Source organism: Simochromis diagramma, unplaced genomic scaffold (assembly GCF_900408965.1).
Source record: "Simochromis diagramma unplaced genomic scaffold, fSimDia1.1 OVJJ01000205.1, whole genome shotgun sequence".
In the NCBI taxonomy this organism is placed as follows: Eukaryota; Metazoa; Chordata; class Actinopteri; order Cichliformes; family Cichlidae; genus Simochromis; species Simochromis diagramma.
Genome location: NW_024386782.1, coordinates 8111843 through 8139360, shown reverse-complemented (window position 1 = coordinate 8139360; position 27518 = coordinate 8111843). Strand labels below are relative to the sequence as shown.

The 27518-nt window shown below is 41.4% G+C and overlaps 2 protein-coding genes across 10 annotated transcripts in view; both read right to left on the bottom strand.

Moving 5' to 3' along the window:
• The window catches only part of cacna1eb (calcium channel, voltage-dependent, R type, alpha 1E subunit b), a 69973-nt gene extending 53860 nt beyond the window's left edge, over positions 1-16113 (bottom strand). For 5 of the 9 annotated variants that reach the window (XM_040020673.1, XM_040020734.1, XM_040020691.1 and 2 more), the window contains exons 1-5: positions 15613-16112; positions 12460-12907; positions 6112-6378; positions 1476-1581; positions 319-458 (exon numbers count right to left, since the gene is read on the bottom strand). In XM_040020673.1, coding sequence (XP_039876607.1) covers positions 319-458; positions 1476-1581; positions 6112-6378; positions 12460-12869 — 923 coding nt within the window. In that variant the 5' untranslated portion in view covers positions 12870-12907; positions 15613-16112. Of the gene's footprint in view, positions 1-318; positions 459-1475; positions 1582-6111; positions 6379-6533; positions 7424-12459; positions 12908-15612 lie in introns of those variants that run through there. The other 4 variants (XM_040020681.1, XM_040020709.1, XM_040020726.1 and 1 more) reach the window with 3 other exon arrangements.
• A 7527-nt stretch (positions 16114-23640) lies between these two features.
• The window catches only part of klhl14 (kelch-like family member 14), a 20344-nt gene continuing 16466 nt past the window's right edge, over positions 23641-27518 (bottom strand). Inside the window, exon 9 of the mRNA XM_040020659.1 lies at positions 23641-23972. Coding sequence (XP_039876593.1) covers positions 23832-23972 — 141 coding nt within the window. The 3' untranslated portion in view covers positions 23641-23831. The remainder of the gene's footprint in view (positions 23973-27518) is intronic.

Genomic DNA, 27518 nt, shown 5'->3' with positions numbered 1-27518 from the left:
AAAGCTAAAATACTGAAATCTGGTTACATTAACTACATAAACCTACGGGATTGTTAAATTCTGTTTTAACCATTTTCAAAAGAAGATGGGAACACAGGCAGAAACTTCGGCTGCTTCTCAAATTCCCTGCTTTGCTCAGATCTGATTGGCTCCCAGTCAGAGAGTTTATGGCGATGTTCAGAAGTGATATTTCTTCCTCCTCCAAAAACAGATTTCGCCAGTATGTTTGGCAAGTAATAACTTGACAATGTTTGAGACAAAGACTTCTCACTTTGTTGAAAATTCAGGTCGTCAAGGAGACCAACTGATGTTACTCACCCACTGAGCACGACTATGAAGTCCATGACGTTCCAGCCATTCCTTAGATAGGAGCCTTTATGGAAAACAAAACCAAGTGCCACCAGCTTGATCCCTGCCTCGAAGCAGAATATCCCAATAAAGTATGGCTCAGTCTTCTCCTGCAGGAATGACATGCATATATAGGTCAGCAGGGTCTTCAGAAAAGTCATTTTACACTTTCAAATAGACAAATATACAGACAGACAGAAGAATGAAGAATAAGATATTTAACAATGCTTCTTTTATACCTCGTGTCTTAGAGTGAATGGAAACAATTGAAATTAAACTTCCTTGACTTAAAAAGAACGTGGGAGAGGGGAGTGAAGTGGGGGAAGTGTGTTTGGTGAAACCTTAATTACCATTTCCAAAAACTGTTTTCTTCCTCCGCCTCCTGCTCCTAAAGTAATAATCTCAGCGAGGAAGGTGTGGATGAAGTGGAAAAGCTCTACGGCTCACACTGCACAGTAAAACATCACCCACTTCTCAGAGATCCAATTATGTCTAAAGGATTTTGGCAAAGGTAGTACAGCCACCATGTCCATGTTGATGACACAGTCATGCTAGCTGTTACTTCCATTTCAATAACATATCACTACATGGGCTCTGGGACTTCCAGATTATACAGAAACATGTTGGAAAAGCTTGAAAAGATGAGACTTTATGGAAGAAAAATTGCAGTTTTTTTGTTTCAGATTTCAACTTCTTCTACTCCTATACCAGAGCCCATGTGGAGGTTTTGGCAATATAGTGACCCTTGTTATTCAGGAGATCACTGCAGCGCCCTTAGCACCAGTCTACACAGTATAATCACAGCTAGCTGGCTACACAATCCATGTGGCAGTCCTAAACAAGGCCACCATAATTTAGAGCTTTAGAACATGGCTAACTTGTAATTTTGTTTTTTTCAGAGCTGCCCGTGTTTTTATGATGTATGGTGTCAAAACACCCAAACGGCAACAGCCAGAAATGTTCAGCTTAAGGCATAAAATGGGATTTTAAAAGCTAGTGGGTGAGAGCGTGATGGCTGTGTACATCTTTTATATACAGGCTACATTTTGTACACCCTTGTGTGTGCGTGCATGCATGCGTGTGTGTGTGTGTGTGTCGTGTGTCATGACAGCAGATTTTGTCCTCACCAGTCTCTTTGCCATGGGGGTCTTATCCTCTCCGGGGAGGTGCTGCTCCAAGGCCAGGACAACACAGTTAGCGGTGATGGTGGCCAGGATCATGTACTCAAATGGTGTAAAGGCCGCTAAGTTAAGGAAAGTTTTTTTCTTCACAGTGCAAGGACAAAGACGCCACATAAAAACAGATAAAGCTGATGACACAAGACAAGTTAAGTTCTCCTGGAGTTTACAGCTTAAATACACTGACAGCAATCACAGTTTTTCACACACGCAGCAATTATTGGAAACATCGTAGCGAATATTTTAAAGGTTCAGTGGTTCAGTGGAAGGTAAAATAAATAAAATAAAAAAATCTAGACGGATGCATGAGGATGATTAAATGACAGATGAATAATGGCATGGTTCATATTCTCTGGTATTGGAAGCAATCTGTTAGAGAGATTGCGGTAACCATGGCAACCTGCTTTTAAAAGTGCTTTTCATGAAGAGAAAGTGATCAGGTTAGGGAGGGAATGAGAGCACTGTGAAGTCACCTTGGCCTGAGTGGTCTACTGCACAAACTACAGGCAGCAGTTCCCGCGGCTCCTTTCACTGCCAACAACAGCCGACGCCGCAGCGGACGACACAGCACGCGTTACACATTGTCTTTGTATGACAAACACGCATGTTCAAACATCATCTGCTAGCAACTAAAGAAAGGTTGCTCCTCAGACTGCTCAGTTTTAGGCTAATTCAATTCATTGTGAGGTTTTAATGAGCGAGCTTTTCCAAATGAAGCCAGAAGCAATCCAACATTCATCTGCAATCAACAGAAAATGACTCAACATCAAGTTTGATAATCGCTTAATCATTTAGGACATTCTTCAAGAAAGTAGGTCACTCATGCTTCCTGCTTTTCTAAAGTTTGAATTTTCTGTTTTATTTGACTGCAAAGCAGTTTTGGACCGATGCGGACCCCTGTGAGGTTATCACGTTGAACTTCAGAGAGCAATCAGTTTCTAAATGATCATTAACGTCAGCTCTGATAAGAGGTGATATGTATCTAATATGAAAATAATGTTACATTTAAGTCACTCTCATCCATTATGAATTTCACCTTTATACTTAGAGGATAAATGTACAAATAAATGATAATGGAAGGTACTGAAGGCTTAAATCCCGTGTTTGAAGGTGTTTTCAAACTGAACTTATTTAAAAGAAATTAGCAGATCAACAGCAAAATAGAAATTATTTACACGCACAAGCAATGATGATTTGCTGTTTTTCTTTGTCTCTTGTGACATTAAATACTTTCTTTTTGAAGTCTTAGTTGGACAAAAAAAAGAGTTATGAAATTTGTCATGAGATTTTTTTTAGAGTCAGACTAGACAAAAGTTGGCACATAATATGGTCGGTGTCATATTGTCCTATTTAATTCAATTTATATAGTGCCAAATCACAGCAACATTGGCCTCAGTGTGCTTTTTTATTGTAAGGTAAAGACCGTATAATAATACAACCTATGAGAGATACACTTTGCTGCACATGTTGCAGCAAACATGCTTTGTAATAGATACTGTTTCAAAAATCCAGTATCAGTCAGCTTGATTTGTTATCCATAGAACTGATAAGTTAAAAATAAATAAGAAAAATCACAGATGTACCAACTGTAAAAACAGTGCGTAGTTGGCTCTAAAATATTAATATTAAACCATTTTTCCTTCAAATCAGTGATTTTAAATTTAGCGGTTTAAATGCAGAATATGAACATAACTTAAACTAACACAACTTGACCTGAGCGGATCATTGCCAGTTTTCTTGCGAGTGAAACATCTGTCTGCACCTGTATACATGCATGGGCCCAAGGGGTGCACAATATGGTCATGAGCAGTGGCATACGCTGCGTGTGACTGTATGCACCCCAATACTTGTGACTTTCAGTCTCTCAGAGTTCCCATGAGGTCGGCGCTCCTCATTATTAATTTTCCTGCCATGAGTGAAATGGGGTCACTGACTCACAAGGGAGCGCTGAGATGAGGACCTCTGGGACCCACACTGACTCACATTGACAAGTCCGCATTGTTGCCATTGAAAGTGGATGAAAATAGCTAAAGTGGGAAATACTTAATGGGCCCACTCTGTTGCTAACTGTTAACTGTTACCTGTTAAGTATTAGTCATTATGCAAGTTTTAGCCCAGTTACACGAATCACACTCACTGCTTATAGCCAGAACATCACTCTGTCCAAGAAGCAGCTCTTCTGCATGTGTTGTATCAAATCAAATCCATGTCCAGGGAACTTAGAACAAAACTAACCCAATTCAAATTACTACACCGAATTTACCGCTGAGCACATAGATTATAGAGGGATGTCAGACTAGGGTGGGCACATATGATTTGGAGTTGTCCTAAAACCCCAAACTTTTGGACTGAGGTCGGTTATTCCCTTTTCGCCAAGATTATTCGCCAAGATGATCATTCTAGGTAATCCATCACCCCTCATACAGGCTACTGAATAAAGTGGAGAGATTTCACCTGAAGTGGGATCCATACATTTTCAAAAATAAAATGATCAAATTAAAACTTAGAGTTAAATGGACACTGGGATCCTATCCTTAAGTCCCACATAGATAAACCACCACCGCCACCCTTTATTTTCTCCCTTTCTCTCTTCTTTAGTTTGGTTCAGATCTCCCCACTGCTCTACTGTCGTGCTGATGCAATTTCTGCCTCATGTGGTTTGTATTTACACTGGACTGGTGGTGTTTTTCCAATAAAAATGCAATAAAATATTAATTACAAAAAATAAATCAAATCAACCATATAATAATAATAATAATAATGATATGTGAAACTGAGCAACAACCAAATCAGTGTAGCACTCAAAGTAACAGTTATTTGAACAGCCTATTGCTCTTCCTCTGCCGCAATTTCTACTGTCTAAAGCCCAAATGAGTTTACACAGCCAACAGCAGTCAACCCAAACATGCTTCATGTCCTTTGTGTCTACAAACACAAAGGACATGAATAATTTAATGAAATGACTTAAATGATGATGCAGTGATTGATTTCCTTCACTGAATATGAAGTAAGCAGGCAGTAAAAACATATTTGAAGCTAACTCTTTACACTGCAATCAATTATAGCCAGGCAGTTCACAGCTTGTTTTGTCAAAGCTACATTAAAGACGTTTGACAATAATTAATGTGATGGATAACGGGACTAAAGAGAGTGTCAGGAGTCTGCTAGAGGATCTTAATGTTGCATGCAAGTAAATGGAAACAAATGGCTGTCTGCAAGGCAGAATGATGTATTTATAATCTACAGGATATAATGCAAGCAAAACATGTCAGCAGTCGTGATTTGTCCCTCCGTGAGATAAAGATTGTAATATTGAAAAAAACAGCTGGCACTGATTTTTATGTACTAAATCATTTTCTTTAGATCAATTAAATCGATTGATTACTGTAGTTATAAAGACTAAATAACATGCAGGAGGCTGGGATGGTGCAGCTTATTTAACCTGATTATTTTTTTACCTACAAATGTCCCAGTCATTGATATTTTGCGCAAATTCTAATATTCTGGTATACATTTGCAGCAGCATACACTCTATCAGTGCACCGCCAATCAGTGTAGCTCGTTCCTGTAAATTTTGAACCTCAAATCTCGAAACTTTATTCACTCTGTCAACACTAATGACAGTGATGCTCTCACAGCCCACGATCCACGGCAGTACTACTGGCCAGCTCTCTCCCACATACCTCTGCCTCGGTGATACCGACAGTCACATTACCATGCTGTCAGTGGCCAGCTAGTCTTGACCACTAGCCCCACTCCCACACACCCACAGAGCCTGTGGTTAGGTAACAGTGGGAGACTGGCACGCGGCACTGGAGGGGGTGTAAGACAGGAGGAGCAGTGGGCAGATATGGCAACTCAGAGGTGCTGCCAAACTGATTTTGGTATCAAAACACTGAAGCAGGAAAACAAGCCAAACTGGAACAGATAAAATACAAAAATAAATAAATAAAATTAAATAATACTAATTTGTAAAAGGGATTGTGCACGGTTGTGCATGGCTGCTGTATCTATGGGATAAATAACTTCCCAGATAAGCTTTGTTAGATTTGCACTAGTTCAGAAGAGAGAAACTGTTGGCCAGTTCTGCAGCAGGAAGCGCAGAAATGCTGCCTGGTAGGTTTGAACTGACACCTACTCATGGCCAGGTTCATATTCCAATGAGCACTAAGGCATCAGAGATGTGCCTACATGCCACCCCCACAGTGAGCAGAGCTGCTTCTAATGATCACCACATGCTAACTTTCTGGCTGCTGCCAACAAAAAAAATGGAGCCCACAGATGAATTTAAGTTAGTTAGCAGAATTATGAACAGGTTAGAAATCAGAATTGTGTTTGATGCTTTCAGGAGCAGCTGGAAATCATAAAGTGGGTTATGGAGACGCTAAACACAGAGATGTAGGGTATATGGCAGCATGCACAACACACAGAGACGGGACTGAGATTTAGAAGGTGGACTTTAAGAGGAGTTAGATTTTTTCCTAAACTTGCTCACATGCTGGCTGTCGCTGTCCATGGTGCTAAACTCACAACAGAACTCATCAGACAGTTTTTAACAGAACTCTAATGCTTTAAGGAAGGATATGGCCATTCAATGATTCGCCTCGCGTATTTCCTAATTATGTTGTCCTCTGCAAAAATGAAGAGCGACCTGTTGACTGTGAGGCAGTTCTGCCGGTGGGGGACGGGGTTGTACAGAGCCATGGTCCGGGCCCGCTGCGCCTTGGCTTGTTTCATGGAAGCAGTCAGTCCCGCCGCCGCCGGGTCCTGCCCGTCGCCACCGCCTCGCTCCAAGTCCCCATCCCCGGAGTCCACCGCGGTGGGAACCGACTCGTCTCCAAAACGAGCCATTCTACAGAGAGATGAGGAGGAGACGACCGGCTTAGAGTGTTTTACTTAAGTGCGATTTCAAATAAGATAAAAAAGAAAGAAAGAAAGAAAAAAAAAAGAGGAAAGGGCAAATGTGAAGTGGAGCTAAAACAAAAAGAAAGGGGAAAAAAGATCCACCTTCAATCCACTGACAGCTTTTCGAGCGCCAAGATTCCCCAGAAAGTTAGATTCCTATCACTCCATATCCACAAGAGGGTAAAAAAGGTGGGGGGGATAGCATTCAGTTGGCTTATGGGTCAGGAAAATCTTCCATGCACTTAATGAAGATTCAGGTGCACAAGCTGCAAAAAACAAACAAACAAACAAAACCTCCGCTATCCCATCTGTTAAACCGCGCCAACAGTCCGCTCTGAGCAACTTTTAACGCGCGCGTCTCTACCGTAAACTCAGGCAGCGGAGGAGGGGTAAAAAAATCCACTGAGTTAAAACCTTTTATATTCTATCAACATCCAAGCTCGTTTTGATCTGACAAACCGGGAGCAGCTACACGATCACAAACTACTCTGAGCTCATCAGACGGAGACATCCGAGGAAAGTCTTTCCAAACTTTGCGCATCTTCCCGAACTTGACGAAAGGAAGCTTCCGTGCGAAAGGAAGCCCGTTTAACGCGACTAAACCCGAAACTCCTGCGTGCAGCAGCAAGGCTCGCCTGCCTAGACGAATCAGTCAGTCTTATCACCTGCTGGAAAATTATCAGCCAAGAGCGCATAAGCAGCAGCAGCCCCCTCCCACAGTACTATTTCACTGTAAATTCCATCTGAATGAAGGCTGGCGGAGAGGAGGGACATATATTTTGTTACCATAGCAATCAGAGTTTGTTGAGGATGAACAAAAACATTTTCCTTAAAAAAAAAAAGAGCAGAAGACTATATTCAGCAGGCTGTGTGGGTATGTGGTTCAGAATCCATTATGTAAAGATGTTTGTGGGTGCTGTGGGAAAAGAGAGGGGTGTTAAAGCTAAATAAAACCAAATACTAGACAATGCACAGAAAAGACAACAGGTGTGTGGGTACATGGAACGAGCAAGCAAGTAAAGAAGTTGCACACACACACACTCACATATATATATATATATATATATATATATATATATATATATATATATATATATATATATATATATATATATGTATGTGTGTATGTGTGTGTGTGTGTGTGTGTGTGTGTGTGTGTGCGAGCTTCTCCTATTTAAGCACGTTCACCATTTGACAATCAGACAGCATTGTCATATTTTCCCCCCTTAATAGAGACAGACTTGCACTATTAAAACATTTAAAAACTAGGCCATTGTGCTAATACTGGAGTAAAAGTCAGGAGTAAAAATAGAGCATGAAATAGATCTTAGGGCTGCTCCCTTTTTTGCGGGAAAGCAAAAGAAAGCAGGGTCTCTTTCACGCTCAGTGCCACAAGTGAGACCTCATTAGGCAACCGGGCTCTCTCGCTCCATCTGCTGCTCTCCTCCCCCTCCCCACTGTTTTCCGAAGATGACCACTTCAGCCCCCACAGACGCAATATTATTCAGCCGAGGCTTATTTCATGTCCGAGGCTTGTCACAATAAAAATCAACCACAGCGCCGATACCCTGACAAGAAATATCGCACTCGGCTGCTGACTGACAGACTCGACTCAGTGCAGGTATCGCGATTTTGCAGACAGCCACCGAAAGCAAGCCGAGAGAGAGTGACGAATGGTTGGCAAACAAGCCGAGATCTGGGGGAGAGAAGGGGGATCTGCAAATAAGTTCCTAACTGAGCTCCAAACACTGAGCCCTGCCTCCTCCTCTGCTTCATCTGCACGGAGCAGGCGGGCGTGTCGTGCAAAGCAGGGCAGCAACAAAAGGCTGCACTGACCTACCGAGTGCAGGGTGTAAAAATCAGCGGACAATGAATATCAACATGTAGCTGATGATGCCTGTGTTAACGTCTCCCGCATTCAGCTCCACTTTCTTAATTAAATGTTAAAAGCGCTCATTACAAAAAATAAATTAAAAAATTATCTATTTGTATGTTTAGCAACAAAAATATTTGTCCATCTCTGCAAACAGCGCATGTTTCTGTGTGTGTGTGTGTGTGTGTGTGTGTGTGTGTGTGTGTCTCCAGCTCTCTCTCTCTCTCTTTGCTGTTGTTTCCATAGCGACATAGCTCTCTTGAATTCCTGCTCCGTTCTTTTCATTTCTGCCAACAAAAGCCATGTTGCACAATAGAGCAACCTCTTCCTACAGAAATCTGTTTATCCCAACACACACACACACACACACACACACACACACACACACACACACACACACACACACACACACACACACACACAAGGGGTCATCCTGACAGAGGAAACTGACCGATTTCTGTACAGCACCATCGCTTTACTGTTGATGACTGAAAAATACTCTACAGGTGGCTAGCCAGGTGTAGTCTGTCTTTACACTCTGACTTTTTTTTCTGCTCTTGCTTGCAACCTACTTCCAAAAATAGCCGCCAGCCACAGAGGAGGAAAAGGTTTTATCGGCCTGCCTGGGCCTAAACTGAACTTAACAGAAACGGGCCTCGTTTTACAAGATGCTTGAAGCACACGCGACAGGAACCACATAGAGGGGAAGACAGATGAAGTGAGCCTGCAGGTGACATGCACCGAGAGTGAAAACGTTAATGGGAGGTACTTTGTGCCAGAACTCTGAAGAGCTTTTATATAATTGCAGACAGGCTTTCACCCAACATTGACTGGAGTGGTTATAGCATTTTATTTTTCTCTCTGTTCCCTAGCAACAGACATCCTCTAGTACTGAGTTGTGTCAGTTTGAGTCGACCAATAACTGCTTCTCGTATCACCGCAGATTTGGTGATGCTGAAGCATATTTAAATCGCACCTGTGGGTTCAGAACAATGGTACAGATGTTTACATTAACCCCTAAAACAGCTAAAAAAAAAAAGAGGTGTGTTGGTCATCTATACAAAAATGAATAAATAAAAGTTTCACAAGAAGACAGAAGTTGCACTGAAATGCCAAATCATTCAGTGTATGCCATTAATGTTAATTTTGTCTTCAGAAAAGCTGTCAGCACTTCGAGGTTAAGCTCCATAATGTCCAAACTCTACTGATAAACTCAGAAGGCATCATGTGCTGCTTCCCTGCTGCTTCTCTACTTTGATTCCCTAGCATCCCCTAATGGACAAATATGCACAATACACATACAGCAGCAGTCCATCCCTAATATTAGGTCCTGCTTCTTGGTGCAGGGGTTAATGCTGGGTTTGAACCCGCTTGGGGGGGAGGAGGGGTTCTGTGTGGTGTTTGTATGTTTTCCCTATGTCTGATTGAGCAGATGTGAGCATGAATGATAAATAGGCTTGAATGGATAAGGGTTAAAGAGCATGGATGGATGGAAATATCCTGAAGTTGCAGGTAACATAGATAGAAAATGTTAATGCCTGTGATCAAAAGCATTAATTTGTTTTTGTGTCTGTACATGTGAGAGAGAAAAAATGGAAGAAGAAACAAAAGAGAGAACATGACAGCACACCTGTGAAGTGGGCATGCAGTGGGTTGTAAGGGTACATCAGGGGATGGAGGGAGGAGGAGGAGGTGGAGGGGAGAGGGGACTCACTGTAAGGTTAGAGGTCATGCTGATGGAGTGGCACTCCACATTCAAGTGGCTGGAAGCGGATAATCAGAGCGATGTGGCTCCAGAGTTCAGAAGTTCACAAGCAAGTACCCTGAGCCCTGCCATTAATAACACTGTACCGCATCTGATTACAGTAAACCGCAGCCGGCCGTGCTGCACAGGCAGGAGGAGAAAAAAAATCAAATCAGCTGAGGAAAGAGGTGGAAACTGATCGAGTGATTCATTGGTGGAACAATGCACAACAAAGGCGTCTGCGCGCTGTATGTAGTGCAGCAATGGAGCACCTTTTGAAAGGAGCACTTTGTATCTGAGCAACAAAACAAGGATAAGTGGTAACAATAAGAAGCATTGCACTTTATACTCTAATGGTTAATAATTTCCACTCTATGTTTTTGGTATTTACCCTGCAAGATGTCCTGTGGAATATTTGCTGTGACTACACTGCCCTGCTGATGGTATTACATCATTTCACTGCTGAAGCAACGTGCAAACAAAGGCAAAGAAGAAGAAGGCTGCTGGTTACAAGGTCTTTCACGATTTGGCTTGAAAATTTTCTTTCTCGTCGTTATTAAGCCTCAATAATCCACATAGCACATTTTAGTGAAAGCATGGAGAGCAAAAACTGCCAGAAAATAAAAATGAAATTAAAAATACAGCTAAATAACTCAACAAATAAAGGTCTGCAAATAAGTGTAGCTCTCATTAATTCAAAAAAATCTCATTTAAGTTCATATTTGTGTTTTTCATTTTTCTCTCTGTATGTTCCCTGTGTATTTTCCCAAGCTTGTCTATCTATCTGTCTCTTTATGAATTTTTGCTTCATTTTACAAACATGAGCTGTCCTTAAAGTGTGTCACGGGGTCAGCTTTTTGCCTGCTGGTTTATCTGCACCAGTCTCACCACAGAGACGGTTTGCATCCAGCCAGAAGATCAATAGAAAACTGATTTGCTGAAAATACCATCAGGCAGGAGTGTTTACAGTTTTTGTGCAAATGTACTACAAAGTAAGTGTGCATATGGCAGTCCAGGCTTGGCCTGCTGTTTTTGATATCAATTTTCGTTGCATTTAATCTGGTGCTGGTTCTTTCGCTCCTTTATTTCCCAGAGGGTTCGCCACAGCGGATGGATCCACATATTTGATTTGGCACAGATTTCATACCAGATGCCCTTCATGATGCATCCCTCCCATTTATCTGGGCTTGGGGCCGGCACTGGGAGTACACTAGCTCGTGACCTCCTGAGGCTGGGTTTGTATCTCCTCCCGGTCTCAGGCGGAGGATCTTTTGCATGATCAGGGAATGAATTTCAGTCCTTCATCGGAAATCGCCAACAAACAAAACACCTTCCTGTTAACAGTTAATACCATGGGTTAACTCTAAATGTTCCCTTGAGGTTGAATTATGCAGCTTTTAGTGAGCAGGAGGAATACAAACTTTAAGTCTGACTATTACAGATTAATCAGTTATTATGACTAAATACAAAGACTCAGTATTCTTTGTTTAAACTGTACATATACAAAAGAGCAGATCTGAAGGTGTGTGGCTTGCATAATGTCCAACCATCCCCACCAACCACTTGTTTACGTCAATTTTTTTGGATTTTCATGATGGTTACTACTTTCCCCTTTGCCCAATAGATTTTTTTGTCACTCCACGGCAAAGGGGCTAGCTGAATATAAAGACTATCGCCTTGTAAAACAACACAAACCATCAATTTTGACGATATCATGCATTTGCAGTCGTATTTGTATTTATGACCACCTGATGAAGCTCCATGTTTGCCTTCACCATCTCCTAAACTGCTAAATCCTCTGTTGGTGTCTTTCATGCTGCCTGTTGTAGCTCTGAACTAGAAATGCTGAAAATGAAGCTAAACTATGGAACAGCTAAAACACTCTTTGATAGTCACAAGGAAAATTGGATTTTCTTTTTCTTTAGCCCGTGTGTTCGCTCGTTGAAGCTACAGTATGTCTCGCTGTCACACAGACTTTGATGCATCTCAACAGGAAAAGCACCAGGTGTAATTACTACCATCAGTGTCAGCTACATTCCACTTCCAGTTCAACAGCCATGCAATTATGCATGCTTCCTCTCACGCACGGCTTTTTTGGATCCTTGAATGAAATGAGGCCATGATTTAAGGCTCTTAATTACGCCTGGGCTTGTCTTGCCTTGACAAGTATCTGCTGCTCTAAAATTTTTAAAAAGACATGTTTACTGAAATATTGAAATCAAATCTGTATCCTCATCCATATCCTGTAAACCTTGAGGGATCTAATGATGTGCAGTTTGAAAAGTTACACTTCATATCCAGAATCTAGGTTCTTTCACGTTGGCACTTTCATCCTCCTCCATGGAGATTTATCATCTTTACACGTACAGTTTAAAAGGAATCCTTTGACTCTGAATCTCTTTTATACTTACTCCCACTCCTTCCTGCGGGCTTGCGGCGTGCTCTGTATTTTATGAGCCTGGTGGGCCATGATGATGTCCTTCTGCTCCACGAGTCCCCCGCGCCGCCGCAGCATGCCGTGAGGGCTCAGAGACCCCGAGCCCTGATCGGACGAGCCATCCTCCTGTCCGCATGGCACATCGAAGCTGGCCGCTCGAGGGGGCAGCCCCAGACACTCGGGAACCGCGTGAGGGACCTGCAGGGAGCAAGAGCGAGCTCCCTGCGCCAGCCCGGGCCGGGCCGCGGGGCTAGACCGCCTCCAGGCTTCGGGCTCAGGGAGGGACAGGGAGGACTGGACGTGTGTCTGTCCACGCCGACCGCCGATGGTTGGAGAGCTGGGTGTAAGGGAGAGGGAGAGGGACTTTTCTGAACTGGTGAACATCTCCACAGAGGTCGGTCTGTGGCAGTTTCAGCATAATGCTGCAAATGGAGAAAAAGGAGAGAGAGGCAGAGGATGATGGGTGAAAAGCACTGCAATAATATTTCATAAACGTTGCTCAGGCACATCCTGCCTGTCTCCTTCTTGTTTGTCTTTCATTATGAGCATCAAACAATGTGACACTGAGGATGATAATGTCCTTTGCCCAGGCTGTCACTCTGACCCAAACTCAACCATCTCACCATCTATCAAAGGGATGAAAGTTCAGATCGTATTCATGGAGCTCAGTGGGTGACTGAAGATATCACTGAGACTTTTCAACACAACCAGGAAGTCAGACTATTACTCTAAATGGACATTTCTGGTTACCACACACTGTTTTTCATTTACTGTCACCACCGGGCCAAAAATCTTAATATCCAGTTCATTTGTTTGTTTTTATGACCAAATACATCTTCAGTTTCCATCAACTGTGCAAAATGCATCTCTGTACCTGAGCACAGCTGATGGAAACTGCTGCTAGCATGAAGCCTAGCATATTTGTCTTTATAAACCAAAAAACTAACATTCTAAAAACAAATCTCGACACGCACCATCTCAAACTGCATCCTGGCACTTACTCTGGCAGATATTTGAAGGCATTGTCTGAATTAACCTTGTTTTCAGTCGTCACTGAGACATAAAAACTGCACAAATAAAACCACCAGTCAGATCTGAGTCTGCTTAAAGAGTCTGCTGCTAAAACAAGATGTTTTTTCCTACCCCAATGGTGGTGGAGTTACTTTTACCACAAACATCCCTGCAACATCTGCAGATGCTGCAAATTTCAATCAGGATTTTTTTTGAGTGCCATTTAGCTCTCTTATAACAGGATAAACGGCTTCAACGCGATTTAGTTTTTTTCTTACCTGGTATTAAATCTTTAAGACTTAACCATGAAACAATTTCCAGAAAATTCTAATATTTTTTTTTGTTGAAAACAGACTGTTTATTGAACCTTCTGACATTTAAAAAAAAAAAAATCATTAAATATTTAATTTGCATATATTTGTTACATCTGGCTTTTTTGTAATTGTTTTGTTTTTTGCAATTTATTTATTTTATTTCACTTAATTTTTTATTTTTTTTAATTTTATTTTTTTTGGGGGGGGGGGGGGCACTGATGATGTAGAGGTGTCAAAAACCGATAAAAAAAACCCGTCAAGTATGATAAACTGGGCATTAAGGGGTTAAAACACTGAGCCATTTGAACTCTCCACCTGCCCAACTTGATTGGTAGGTTAACTTTATTGACTGCAAGTGAAAGAAAAGAAACTTTAGAATTTAACGTTTTAGGAAACCGAATTGAAATGAAGATAGAAAAGATTCAGGATTTACTTCCTGTTGACCTCAGTTATTTCCAACCAAACAGGGTCAGTTAAACTCAGAATGGATGCCACCATTCAACTGCACTGTCATGGGGAGCTTTGATACTAGCGGTGCATATGATTGGATGAACAGAAGCTTTGAACCAGCAGCCATACAGAAATAGTACCAGCAATCATACTGGTGGGCGGAACAAGACTGCACAGAAAGTGGGTGTAGTAAAAGTAATGACATAAAAAGAGATTTGGTCATCTTTTTTAGTAGCTGAGCACACCATAAAGAACTACTTAAACCCTCATTCTGTTGCTGCTATTGTCCAGTTAATCGTGTGCGTGTGTGTGTGACTGAGACAGAGAAATATGGGGGTGATGAGGTGGCAAGGCTGGAAAACAGCAAGTTTGTGGCGAAGCCAGTCAGAGACAGACGAAACAAGGCTGTTTCCACTGAGCCGGAGCTGAAAGGAAGATGACTGAGTGTGGAGGAGCCGAAGCAAAGGCTCGGTGACTCACTCATCAGCAGCAGGGCTCCTCAGACGTGAACTGGACACAGTCTGAGTTGAGCTCTGCCCTCGAACAGAGCGCAGCGCCCGCCTGAAAGCCGGGAGAGGCTACAAGGTCAGCGCGCGCATTTACACGGGTGGCTCGCTCGCAGCTTTGTGCCGCTCATGGGTGGGCTGTCTCTGATTTTAGCGCAGCCATTCAAGTTCAAAAGAAATCTGATAGCTTTTATTATTAGTCAGGAAGGTTGTTTTTTTGTTGTTTTTTGCTTGCAGGCAGGGCTGTGTGGAAATTAAATGTCACGGCACTTGTATGGAGAGGCACACCTAACTGGCAGGGTGGGTCCGTGAAATCTGGACAAAAACACATAAAACAAACATAAATTGCAGCACTGATAAGGTGGAGGTAGATCAGAAGCCTGCACAATGATTATACCAAAGCAAGCTTCACACCTTATCTGCATTATTCACTCAAGTTCAAACACTTGTGTGGAGATGATGCTCTTCTATTATAAATTCAAGATTCCAGCTCCTGGCTGAGATCTCCTACGCTTTAATTAGTGCAACCAGTGCAAAGCCTGCCGGAACAAGGCGACCGCTCTCCTCTAATCAGCTGCAGGTCGACAGTCGCTTTAGATGTGCGTTAACCAGCCAGTTAACAGGTATCGCTAATTAAACTCATGCTCCTGCTCCTTCGTTATCCTCGTGAAGTTAAGTGTTTTTGACGCACGAGCAAGACAGGAGAAAAGCAAAGCAGCAGTCACAGTAACTACACTTAGAGGCACAGCGTGCTAAAAATATTCACTGCATAAAGGAGGATCGGTGCTGCGGGAAATGCAAACATCAATTAAGTCACGGATTGATTGATGAATTTGACAGCTTTACCTTGAGGTGAGGCGCGCGCCTTCATCGTCGGCGAGCCCCGATCAGGTGGATGCTAAATTCAGCCCTTTCACTCAGTCCAAGTTTGGTGGTTTGAGGATGATTTCGCGAGGATTCCTTGAGTGATGATCATTACCTCTGTATGGCTATAAATACCGCGAGGTGGCTGGGAGCCAGAGGAGCGTAGCGCGGATGAACGTAAACAGGCACGGGGACAGGAGCGAGGAGACATGGGAGTAATCCCAGTCATCTTTCACGAGCTGGCTGCCTCATATGAGTCACTTTATGTGGTTTACAATTAATGGCGGCGTCTTCAAACTAAATTTAGGCTGGACTGTCTTGAGTTGTGCTGTTCGAGGGCTTTTCTTTTTCTTTTTCAGCGCAGGAAGCTGATTCACCTGTGCCGAGATCACAGGAGGTCTGGCGAGAGGGAGAGAAATGCAACAGGTCTTCATCTGAAACTGCGCTCAGGTGATGTGAGCCCAAGCACCCAGGTATTCGCATGTAGCCGATTAACCGCTAGATGGTGGACTAAAGCCGCATACCTGACACATGCGCAGGTTCCTCTGGGAGACGACCATACAAGCCACCACAGTCCGAGCAGTGCACGTCTGTCCTCAAAGTGCATCTGCTTCTACTTCTGCACACGCAGCGTCATCCCCAGACTTTCTGGGCACCTTTGTAAACACTAAAATCACACAAATAAATCCCTTGTTCGTTACGACACTGCTACAGATTATGGGACACTATTATAATAGCGGATTATCATCATCATTAGTGCAATATACAGATACAGAAAGATCTTTACCAACTCATACCACAATACCTGAAGTCTTTTTAGATTAAAGTTCCCTCTGATGTCATATTTACATTTAGATTCACTGAATGCTTTACTTTTCCTCTTTTTTTTAACTGAACTCCTACTTTATTCTTTTTTCATCTTTCTATATTGTGTTTATTTATGGAGCTAAGTTGTTTTTTTTATGTTTTGGCTACTGTAAAAGTAATTTCCCGCCTTCTGGGACAAATAAAGTACATCTTATCTTATCTTATTTTACTGATTTACTTATGTTAAGCTATGTCATTTTTTTAGTCTAGTTTGACATTTGGAGTGAATTTTAAATTGTGTGCACTTTTTAAAAGAGTTTTAATGTGTTTTTCAGCCATGAAAATTTAATGTAGCTGCATCTATCAGTCATCAGTTATCATGGCTCAAAAATGCTGATAAGGTGCATTAAATACAAACACCAAATATCAGCCCACCCCTACATGTTTAAGGACATCTAATGAAAAAAATATTAACAGTATGAAGGTAAAAATGTGCATTGCTTCATTGAAAATGGTAAAACTGGAGCATTAGTTGATTGATATTGTTTGGAACTGACTGATTGTGCTTAGTTCAAGAGGCTGATCAGCATTTTAACTCATCAGATTTGTTGTTCTTCGCCCTTTGAGCTGCTTTTTGACAGACTCCACGCCGGCTGTCGTCTCTCTGTAACTCTCTGTAACTCGACTCGATCTTCTCCACCATAAAAGCTGATGGAGATGATGGAGTCTTTGTCCAGCAGGTACTTTCCTCTGTGCAGCAGACTTCTCAAACTCTGTTAGAAGGGCTTTCTTGGTCACCTCCTCTGATTGAAGCCTTCTCTCTGTAGGGTCCAGGTGCTTCAAAACTTCCTCCATCTCAGTTATCGAGGCCACGGTGCACTTGAGGACACTGAATGCTTTTAGAAGTACCTTTTTTTTTGCCCCTGACCTGATTGATGCCTCACCATAAGTGAATTTCTTAGACTTCGTGATTTAGTTTTTGTGCCGGCAGTGCCTTCAGGAACGTGGGATCTTTATGTACACAGTGTGGCTTTCTAAACTATGTCCAATAAAATTTGCCTCAGGTGGCTCAGAGTTTCGACCACATCTTAATTAAAGAAAACAGGGTGCAGTCTGAAGTACCACAGCAGAGTCTGAATAGTCTCGTAAATGAAAGATTATCATTTTTTTTAAGACAATAATTTATCATTATGAGATACTGAGGATAGATTGATGGTGAAATTACTTAATTATATCCATTCAAAACAGTAGCGACACAGAGGTAGAAGATCTGAATATATAGTGCTTAAATGAAAAGATACAAATGTTTAAGCATCAGTCTGACTGACCGTGATGCTATCTTTCAAATTTTGCAGTTTGGTCTCTTAACCGTTCTTTTAAAAACTCATCTCAGCCTCTGTTCATTCAGAGTTTTTACATATCAGGATATAAACGTATATATATTTAAAAAATCTGGTCCTCAGAAGCTCTTAAAATTAGGCAAATACAACCTGAGATGAACAACAATACATAACAAGTAGCACTGTGTCAGTATTTATTTAACAATAATAGTGCAAAACTGCAGAAGCAGCATGTGAAAAACTAAGTCCACACCTTGATTCAGTAGCTTGTAGAATCACCTTTTCTTTTGTCTTTTGTGCAACTTTTAGCCCCTTGTATCATTGTAGAAGATGTTTCTTTACAACATTCCTTCAGTGGATTGAGGTTTCATTGCACATTCTCTTGTAGATTTGCTGCTGTGTTTGGGATCTTTGTCCTGCTGCATGACCCAATTTTAGCCGAGCTTTAGCTGTTGGACAGTTTGCTCTAGAATAATTAGGTACTGACTCAGTGACTACAAGGTACCCATGTCCTGTGGCTCCGAAATTAGCCCAAATCATCCCCCTTCCACCACCACCAAGTCTTGTGGCTTGTTCAGATGTACCTTGCAAACTTAAGTCGTGCTGCAATGTGCTTTTTGGACAGAAGACGTTTTCCCCTGGAAACCCTTCTAAAAAAAAAGCCAAACATGTTCAGGCTTTTTTAATCGTGCCGTCATGAACTTTCACATCTAACATGCTAACTGATGTCTGTGGAGTGTGAGACCCCGCTCTTGGGTTTTTTGCAGTTTCTCTGAGCTTTGTCCTGTCTGACTTTGGGGTGAATTTGCTGGGACGTCCACTCCCGAGAAAATCAGCAGTTGTATTGGCATCGTCTTCTGAATAATCTTCATCATTGTAAACTGATGGACTCTAGATTGTTTGGAAATGACCTTATAACCCTTCCCAGATTGAAGGGCAGCCATACTTTTTTTCTCTGAGACCATTACTGATGCTTTCCTCGTTGGCACTGACCTATCAACACCTCAGTGCTCCAGACAAACTACTTCTTCTATAGAGGTGCTCACATTTCCTAATGATCAGTTAACTGAGTGCATATGTGTAGCAGCAGGTGACTGCTACTTACCCTATTAATTCCTATTGGAGCTGAAGATTTTCACACGGTGCTTCTGGCTTAATTTTTGTTAAATAAATACTGAAATACTGCAATCATGTGTTGATCATCTGAGGTTGTATTTTTATAAGCCCTTTTACTGTATACGCTCCTGTATAATTATTAAACTAGAGCCGAGGACAGAGAATACTCTCCCTTTAATTAAAACAGAGCATGATGGTCCACATAGTTAATTAAAAGGTCAGCCATGTTCATTTTAAGCAATTCCGGTATTCCCTGCACTGAGGAGGAGAAGTGTTAGCGGTGGGACTGAGAGCACTGCAGAAACCATCTGCTGCCACCAACACTGAAGGGTAAATGAAGACTTCAAGTCCACGCATGCTACACACTCAGAGTTAAAGCTGCATTTCTCCCTCTAAACCTCTTAATTTTCCTCCTTGGACGCCACTCCATGTGTTTGTCTTAATCAAGACTCTGCTATTCTTTCATTACCCAAAGTCTCCTCAAGTGATAGCGATAATGTCTAGCCACCAGTGGCCAAAGAACGAGCTCACAGACTGCAGTATCTTTGTAGTTGTTGTCAGACATGTCTCTAAAGACTCTGACATGGAGCACGCTCAGTATTTTCTAGTGTCCTGACGCCATATTGAGAGAATTAGACATGGATTTATGTAATCTAACAGAATCATCTCTGTGAGGAAATAATTGCCGTCTTATCCTCTGGGCACGTGGCCAAGTGGATGCGTGAAATGGAGACGCCAAGCAGACAAACTGCCTCCACTGAAACGGGAAACATCAGGTGTATGTGCAGGGAGACATGCGTGCCGTTTTGTGCACGAGACAGCTGGTAATAAATGGTTGGAAAATCAAATCTGGTCTGGCATGAGAGGCCGCCCTCGGGGTAAACATCAGGTTTGGTTTGTATGCTTGCTGCTTCACGTTTTGAAGATTCTTGCAGGGTGTGATTTCTTTTTTTTTTTGGTATCCTAAGGTGCCAAAAGCTTAAATGTATTAACAGTCTTGCCTTTTGTTGGAAGAGCTTGTTTCAGAGTATGAGGACAAGTCTTTACTGGTATTATCTACAACAGTCAGTCTGAGAGGTTTAACAGGCGTCTCTTTAATCGTCGAGTGACCGAGTAGGGTCAGCATGACCCCAGATTTAGATTTATACTTGTATTTCTATCAGTAAAAATCATTCCTACTGGAAATTAGCCACTTCTCCTCCAGCTTTTTCCAGGAATCAACTCATGCAGTGGGTGTGGTGAGTGGGTATTTGTCTCTAAGCACTATATCTAATTTTACTGTAATTTCACACTAATCACTGCTTAAACTTAAACTACTTTTTATTTGTGCTTTCGTGCCTCTACTGAGTGCTTTAATAACACTGGCACCCACATTCACATTTTTACAGGGAACCAAGCAAACCTAGACTAGTAATATTTACTGCAGCAGAGGCCTTAAGGTAGATACAGTTGGGGGCAATGAGTTCGGTTAACTTATTTCTCTATAAAAGTGACTCAAACCCATAATTAATTCAATTTGAATGTTTTAGAACATAAATATAAAGGAAAGTGTGCAGTTATGATAAACACAAATTGAACTATTAAAAAGATTCCTGTGTAAACTATAATGGGGCTTTTTATCGCCCCATTGGAAGCAAGAACTGCAATCAAGTGACTGTGATTGTGTTTGGCCCACTCTTCTTTGGAGAATTGTTTGAATTCAGCCACACTGGTGTGTTCGATCACGGCCTGTTTAAGGCCAGGTCAAAGCATCTCAGTTGGATTTGAGTCCACTGTTTGACTGAGTCACTCCAAAACAGTCATTGTGTTGCTTCTTGAGCCATTCAGAGGTGGACTTGTTTCAGATCATTGTCCTGCTGCATAACCCAACCATGCCTGAGCTTCATGAACTGATGACCGCACTCCCTTAATTTACTAAACGTTCCTGTCTTTGCTTTATCAAGGTGTTTTTGTTTTCCTCCTCTTTTTTTTTAGCATTAGTTCAGGCAGGCTGACCTCAAAGGTCAGAGCACCTCGGCTTTCTAGGCATCCAGTAGGGCTTGAATTTATGTTGCTCTAACTTGCCCACAGTGACTGCACCCCTGCAAACCACTTTGTAATCCACCCTTGCACCAGGTCACCCTTTGTATTCTGTTTTTGACTTAACCAATGCAACATCTGATGCTGCTCCACATATGTGTGTGGAACTCCAACAACAGAGGCATGCCAGCAAATATAAACTCCTGAAGACAGAAGTCATCTTCTGTTGACTACAGTGGGCTGAAATGCAGGTGCTTTCTAATTTTAGCACAGTATTTGTATTTTAAATACAGCCTCTACTACATCGATGAACGCTTTACTACCATTAATAAGTCGATGCCTTCAAATGTCCTCATTCCTGATCCTGAAAAAACTGAGATTCTTCTGTTCATACCTGAGAGTTTCGCTAAGGAGATCTGTCATTACATTGGTCCCCTCACCAACATCAAAATTATCTGCTAAGAACATCTGTGTTATCTCATATGTCAAAGATCATCCAGTGTTGTTTCCTTCTTCTGAGAAAATTCTGATCTTTTCTAGTACACACTTAAATTTTCTCCCGTCTCGATTATTGTAGCTCAGTCATCATATGCATCTGGTGCAGAACACAGCAGCTAGTGTGCTAGCACACGCGTGCTGACACTTGCACATCGTTCCCATTCTTTCGCTACATTGACTGGTTTCTACATATATACAGCAGAACTACTGAGACCTGATCACTGCAGCTGACTTCTCAGATTTCTGATCTGATTTTAAAATTTTCTTATTTGAAAACTACAGGTGATCGTGGTTTTGAGGTTGTAGCTCCTGAACTCTGGAGGAATCGGGTTCATTTTGATGGGTTAGCTTTTCTTTGAGTATCTGCGGTCTAATAAAGTTATTGTTATTAAATAAAGTTTTAAGCAGATTTTTGTGACGTGATTTTGAGAAACGTTTCTGTTTAAAGGTAGTTACCCTTGTGGGATTGATCAGATCTCGTCGCTGGACTTGAACAAATGTCACAAACTCAGACACATTTTAATCATCAAGAGTCATTTTATTTTCATATTCTAAAATGCAAAGGACATAACAGGATTTGAGAATAAATCCAAGGTTGAGTGCACAAAAATGTTTCACTGCAGGCGATTATTTACAAGAATGAAATCAACGTTTCTTTTCTTTTTTTTTTTAAAGAATTCAACAGGTACTGCATCAATAATTAGAGTCAGGTTTTTGAACCTCATAACGTAGACAAGACTGGACTTCATTTGTACTGAAGATACTTTTTTAAACACAGCACATTCAGTAATTTACATTTTACATTTTAGTGAACTTTGCTGAAATAAAAGTTCACTATTAGTGCATTAAAGCCCACCGTATGTTTGTTTGATTTAGTCTTTTATACATTAAGATTAAAATCTCATCAAGGTAATGCTATGTGGCCTCACAAACAGGCCTGTTAAAATTAAGCTGTACAGGAGAACAAGCTACACAAGTGTCCTCTGCATCAGTTTAGCCCAACGTGCTACCCAGAAACACGTTGGCTAGTAGTTACAATTTGATTGTACCATCATTGTTTAATTAACATTAGTTAATTATAAGTTATTCATGTGAATATTAGGAATCAATAATGATCCTTAAATTGTCTTGCCTGCAGCATGACATTGGTTAGAGTTTTGCGTCGTTCAACAAGTTAAATCATTAAAGGGGATCTGTTATGTTCATTTTCAGCATCAAATTTTGAGTCCTACACAGCTTTGTGTGATTTATAGTTTAAAAAAAAACCCTTATTTAACTTATACTGGGTCTTGATGATGCCCCTCACTTAATCTTCTGCTGTTTTAACTCCAGTTCCCACACTCTTTAAGCATACTTCCTTTTGATTGGCTGTTCCTCATAAGCAGAAGGTTTGTGGGTGGGGCTTCGGTGCTCAAATGCATGCCTGAGATGATCATATTGAAAAAATCCACTTTCTATGACATCATACAGAGCCAAAAGTAGAAAAACTGTTTGAAAGTGATTGTGGGGATTATTTGCACATACACTATTTAGACTTTGACCATGTTTAATGAAGGAAAACACCATTTTCACAGTATATACATGATAGAGGAAAAGGAAAAACATAATAGACCCCCTTTAAGATCAAAAAATAGGGCTGGGTCATGTGGACACATGCTCAAAAAGATCAATGAGTATATTTGTGTCTTTTTTAAGTGTCTTCCTGGTTGTTTATCTACTTTCATGTCTAATTCCATGTCTAATTGAACATTTCTGCACATACCGTGACAGTTAAATAGTGACAGCTGTTAGGGTTTTCTGAAAATGTCCCCTTTTGATTGCGCAAATATGTTCATTTTCAGAGACAGACAACAAAACTGTTGTATAATTCTCTAACCAGGTAATAAGTGAGCGTACCCAGCCATAGAACAATGAGCAATAACATAACGGATGAAGACTATTTATACATTTTGATCATCACAGGTCATGTTACTCACCCAGTCCTAGTGTAACTTCATGTCCCGATGTAATTTGAAACAACACTGCATTTAGCTGGAGTTATGCCGCTACTGAATACAAGATACAATGGATTTGAAAGCTATAATTCAGCTCAACACTATGCGTGCTATAGAAGAGAAGCCAAAAACACTTACTATCCGCTTAAATAAAAAAATCGAATATGGAACCAACCATTTCTCAGAACACAGATGAGTTTAAATACATGACTCACACAATTATCTTTTTTTTTTTCTTCGATCCTTCAGTAGAGAGAATAACGAAAGTGCTCTGGTCAAACTTGTAAAAAAATAATTTATACACACCCCCAGCGTATGACTGGAAAATCTGTCATGAAATTGTTGACAACTGTTTTGCTTATTGATGGTCCTCCCCCCAATCACTCTGCTGCCCATCACCCTCGACACCCGTCGGCTGGATTAGTTGTCATTTGTTAAAAGGCAGGCAGGCGGGCAGTATGACGGTGGAGCAGGCTGGGCCCGCTAGAGGCTCTGCCACCTCTCCTTCCAACTCTGTCCATGTTCCTTTCTCTGGGCTGTAGCAGATGGTCGAAGACTTATACGCCCCCTGAGGGAAAAAGAAAAACAAGAAAATCAACTGATTTTCTTTATTCCTCTTAGTGCTGTTTGGATTTCTGTGGGGAATTACTAAACTATATATGTATTAATCCCAGAGTTTCTTCTTGCCTGAGCAACCCTTTCTAAAAATGAAAGTGCCCCAAAAATACTGAGCTTTATTCTAACTTGTACTGAAAACAGTTTTATACACACACACACACATATATATACATATACATATATATATATATATATATATATACATACATACATACACACATATACATACACACACACACATATATATATATATATTTATTTATTTATTTATTAGGGGTGCAACAATACACAAAATTCACGGTTCGATTCGATACTTTGGTGTCACGGTTCGATATTTTTTCGATACAAAAAAAAATGTTCATGCCTTTTTAATTTGTCATTTATTAAATTTTCACGGCACATTCCGCACCACATCTCTGTGCGTTCATCATTTGTTTGAAGCCAGCTCACCTCCTGCAACTACTTTTCCGAGAATACGTGCTTCTTTTGTGGTTCGGACTCCTTCTGACATTTCTTTGGAGGTGGAGGAACATCACAGTAATTGCTTAAAGGAGCTTGCTTCTTCGACATCTTTAAGAGTTCTAAACAAATGTCTGTCCTCCTCCTGAAAATCTTATGTATGCAAACACGCGTTGCAACTTCTTATCTTGTGCCCGTTTTTTATTTTGACAGCGAATGCGCACCTGCGGACCACTTATGTGCAGCCCTGGTTATTTCGCTTGTCATATTGCAGCCACAGAAATTCTTTTGTCCATGAAACCATAAAGCTGCACTCTCTTTTTGCCTTATAGTCTGATTTGTCATAACTTTTCCGTTTTGTGGTAAGCTTTTCTTAGGCTGTCACTTCTTCACCCTGACCTGTCTTATTTGGCTCAGCAGAACTAAAATATTGTGGCGAGCTCAGACAAGGAGGAGACGGAGGTACCGTTTGGTCTTGCTTCCCGTGAGCTAGCCAGGGAGCACAGCCGTTTATTGACATCTGCAGAAGAACACTGCCGCTAGCTAACTGCTCAGCGCGGCAACAGCACAGCAACAACAACAACAACACACAGGGCGCCCTCTGACCCCGGAAGGACACACCGTCGCAGCGAGAGGGCGTCACCCATCACTATGGCAACATAAACAAAACATAACTGTACAAACAGAACCCCGAACAGCCCTGACCCGCTACAATATATATCCTGCTGCTTTTACACACGCACTCACATAACGCTCAGCGATTCTCTGCGCGATCAACCTCTCACATGTTTAAGCTTGCTGAGGGAGATTTCACTTGTCATGTTTGCATAGTAAGCTAACGATTGATAAGACGATGTCAGAGGAATTGGTGCGCAAATTATCATCACTCACCAATCAGTGCTGTCGCTCTCTATACACAGTTCGCGCGATTGCAAAGTGAAAGCAAAAAACAAGCGCAAATTCAAACGCGATTTCACATATTGGCAGTGGCTCACCGATGCCAATGACATAATTACCCAGCTACATTTCCGAAAGAATGCAAAAGCATTGACATATATTTTTCCTTCCTACGATAGCCCGACGGGCAGGGCAGAGATAGATTTTGGTAGCCCGACTGGAAAAATCGCTAGCCCCGGGACGTCGGGCAGGCGATTTTGCGAGCCCTGTATCTGATTGAGGAATCACTCATCTTTGGAAAAGAGAGTTTATTACAGAGAAATGGCTCTTTCCAAAATAAAAGCTATACTATACGCTTCTTCTGGGCTATATTCTCAGCAGCATATTAAACATATCAGGTCCCCACAAGGAGAATCATGTTCTAACGGCTGTCTAAATGACTCGGGTAAAGTTTGTAGCATGCGTGCTTGTTGTTTTTGTCTGCTTCCACTTGTCTTTGCACCAGGATGATGTCGGTGTAAATGTGCAGTCATATTTGTTGTGTTCCCACTAGTGCTGTCAGCGTAAATCTCGTTGAAATGACGTTAACGCCACAACACGGCAAATCTCCATTAACGAGCTACCGCGGATCGCCTGTGCATGGGGCTGGACGGCCAACACTTAACGAGCTAACTGCGCTAACACACTAGCTCCCACCCATGTAATTGAGCATTGCGTGGCACATCCAACATACTGTTTTACTTTGCGCTTACCTTCAGGGTCATATGTCACATGAAAACCAAAATAGTTCCAAACGCCAGATCTGAATGAGGGTGGGGGAGGTTCAATTTGCCATGTTGCAAGGGGAGCTTAACTTTGTCTGCTAGCTTGCCCTGCGCTCAGTGAATCTGCATTCGACTACTCCGCCTAGGCTGCACTGTGGAGCGCAGATCCACTTAGCGCTCAACACAGACAGCATCGTCAGAAGGAAAGTTGATAAAATAAATTAAAAATTTATTTTGTATTGTTCGATACATATGGGTACCGAACCGAAAGCACTGTATCGAATGGTTCAATATCGATACGAGTATCATTGCACCCCTAATATATATATATATTTATTAGGGGTGCAACGATACTTTGGTGTCACGGTTCGACATTTTTTCGATACAAAAAAAATTTTCATACCTTTTTAATTTGTCATTTATTATATATATATATATATATATATATATATTTTTTTTTTTTTTAACTCAAAAGTGCAGTTTTTAAACTTAATGTCGCTGAAACAACAAAATAATAATAAAAAAATCTATCTGATAGAGAAATCACTCATCTTTGGAAAAGAGACTTTATTACAGAGAAATGGCTCTTTCCAAAATAAAAGCTATACTATACACTTCTTCTGGGGTATTTTCTCAGCAGCATATTAAACATATCAGGTCCCATAAGGAGAATCATGTGCTAACGGCTGTCTAAATGACTTGGGTAAAGTTTGTAGCATGCGTGGTTGTTGTTTTTGTCTGCTTCCACTTGTCTTTGCACCAGGATGATGTCCGCGTAAATGTGCAGTCATATTTGTTGTGTTCCCACTAGTGCTGTCAGCGTTAATCTTGTTAAAATGACATTAACGCCATAACGGGGCAAATCTCCGTTAACGAGTTACCACGGATTGCCCCGTGCATGGGGCTTGACAGCGTCAACACCTTAACAAGCTAACTGTGCTAACGCACTAGTTCCCACAAATTGAGCATTGCGTGGCACATCCGACATACTGTTTTACTTTTGTCCATGACGCGCTTACCTTCAGGGTCATACTTCACATAAAAACAAAAATAGTTCCAAACGCCAGATCTGAATGAGGGTGGGGGAGGTTCAATTTGCCATGTTGCAAGGGGAGCTTAACTTCTGTCTCGCTAGCTTGCCCTGCGCTCAGTGAATCTGCGTTCGACTACTCCGCCTAGGCTGCACTGTCGAGCGCAGATTCATTGAGCGCTCAACACAGACAGCATCGTCAGAAGGAAAGTTGATAAAATAAATTAAAAATTTTGTATTGTTCATACATATGCGTACCGAACCGAAAGCACTGTATCGAACGGTTCAATATCGATACGAGTATCGTTGCACCCCTAATATATATATATATATATATATATATATA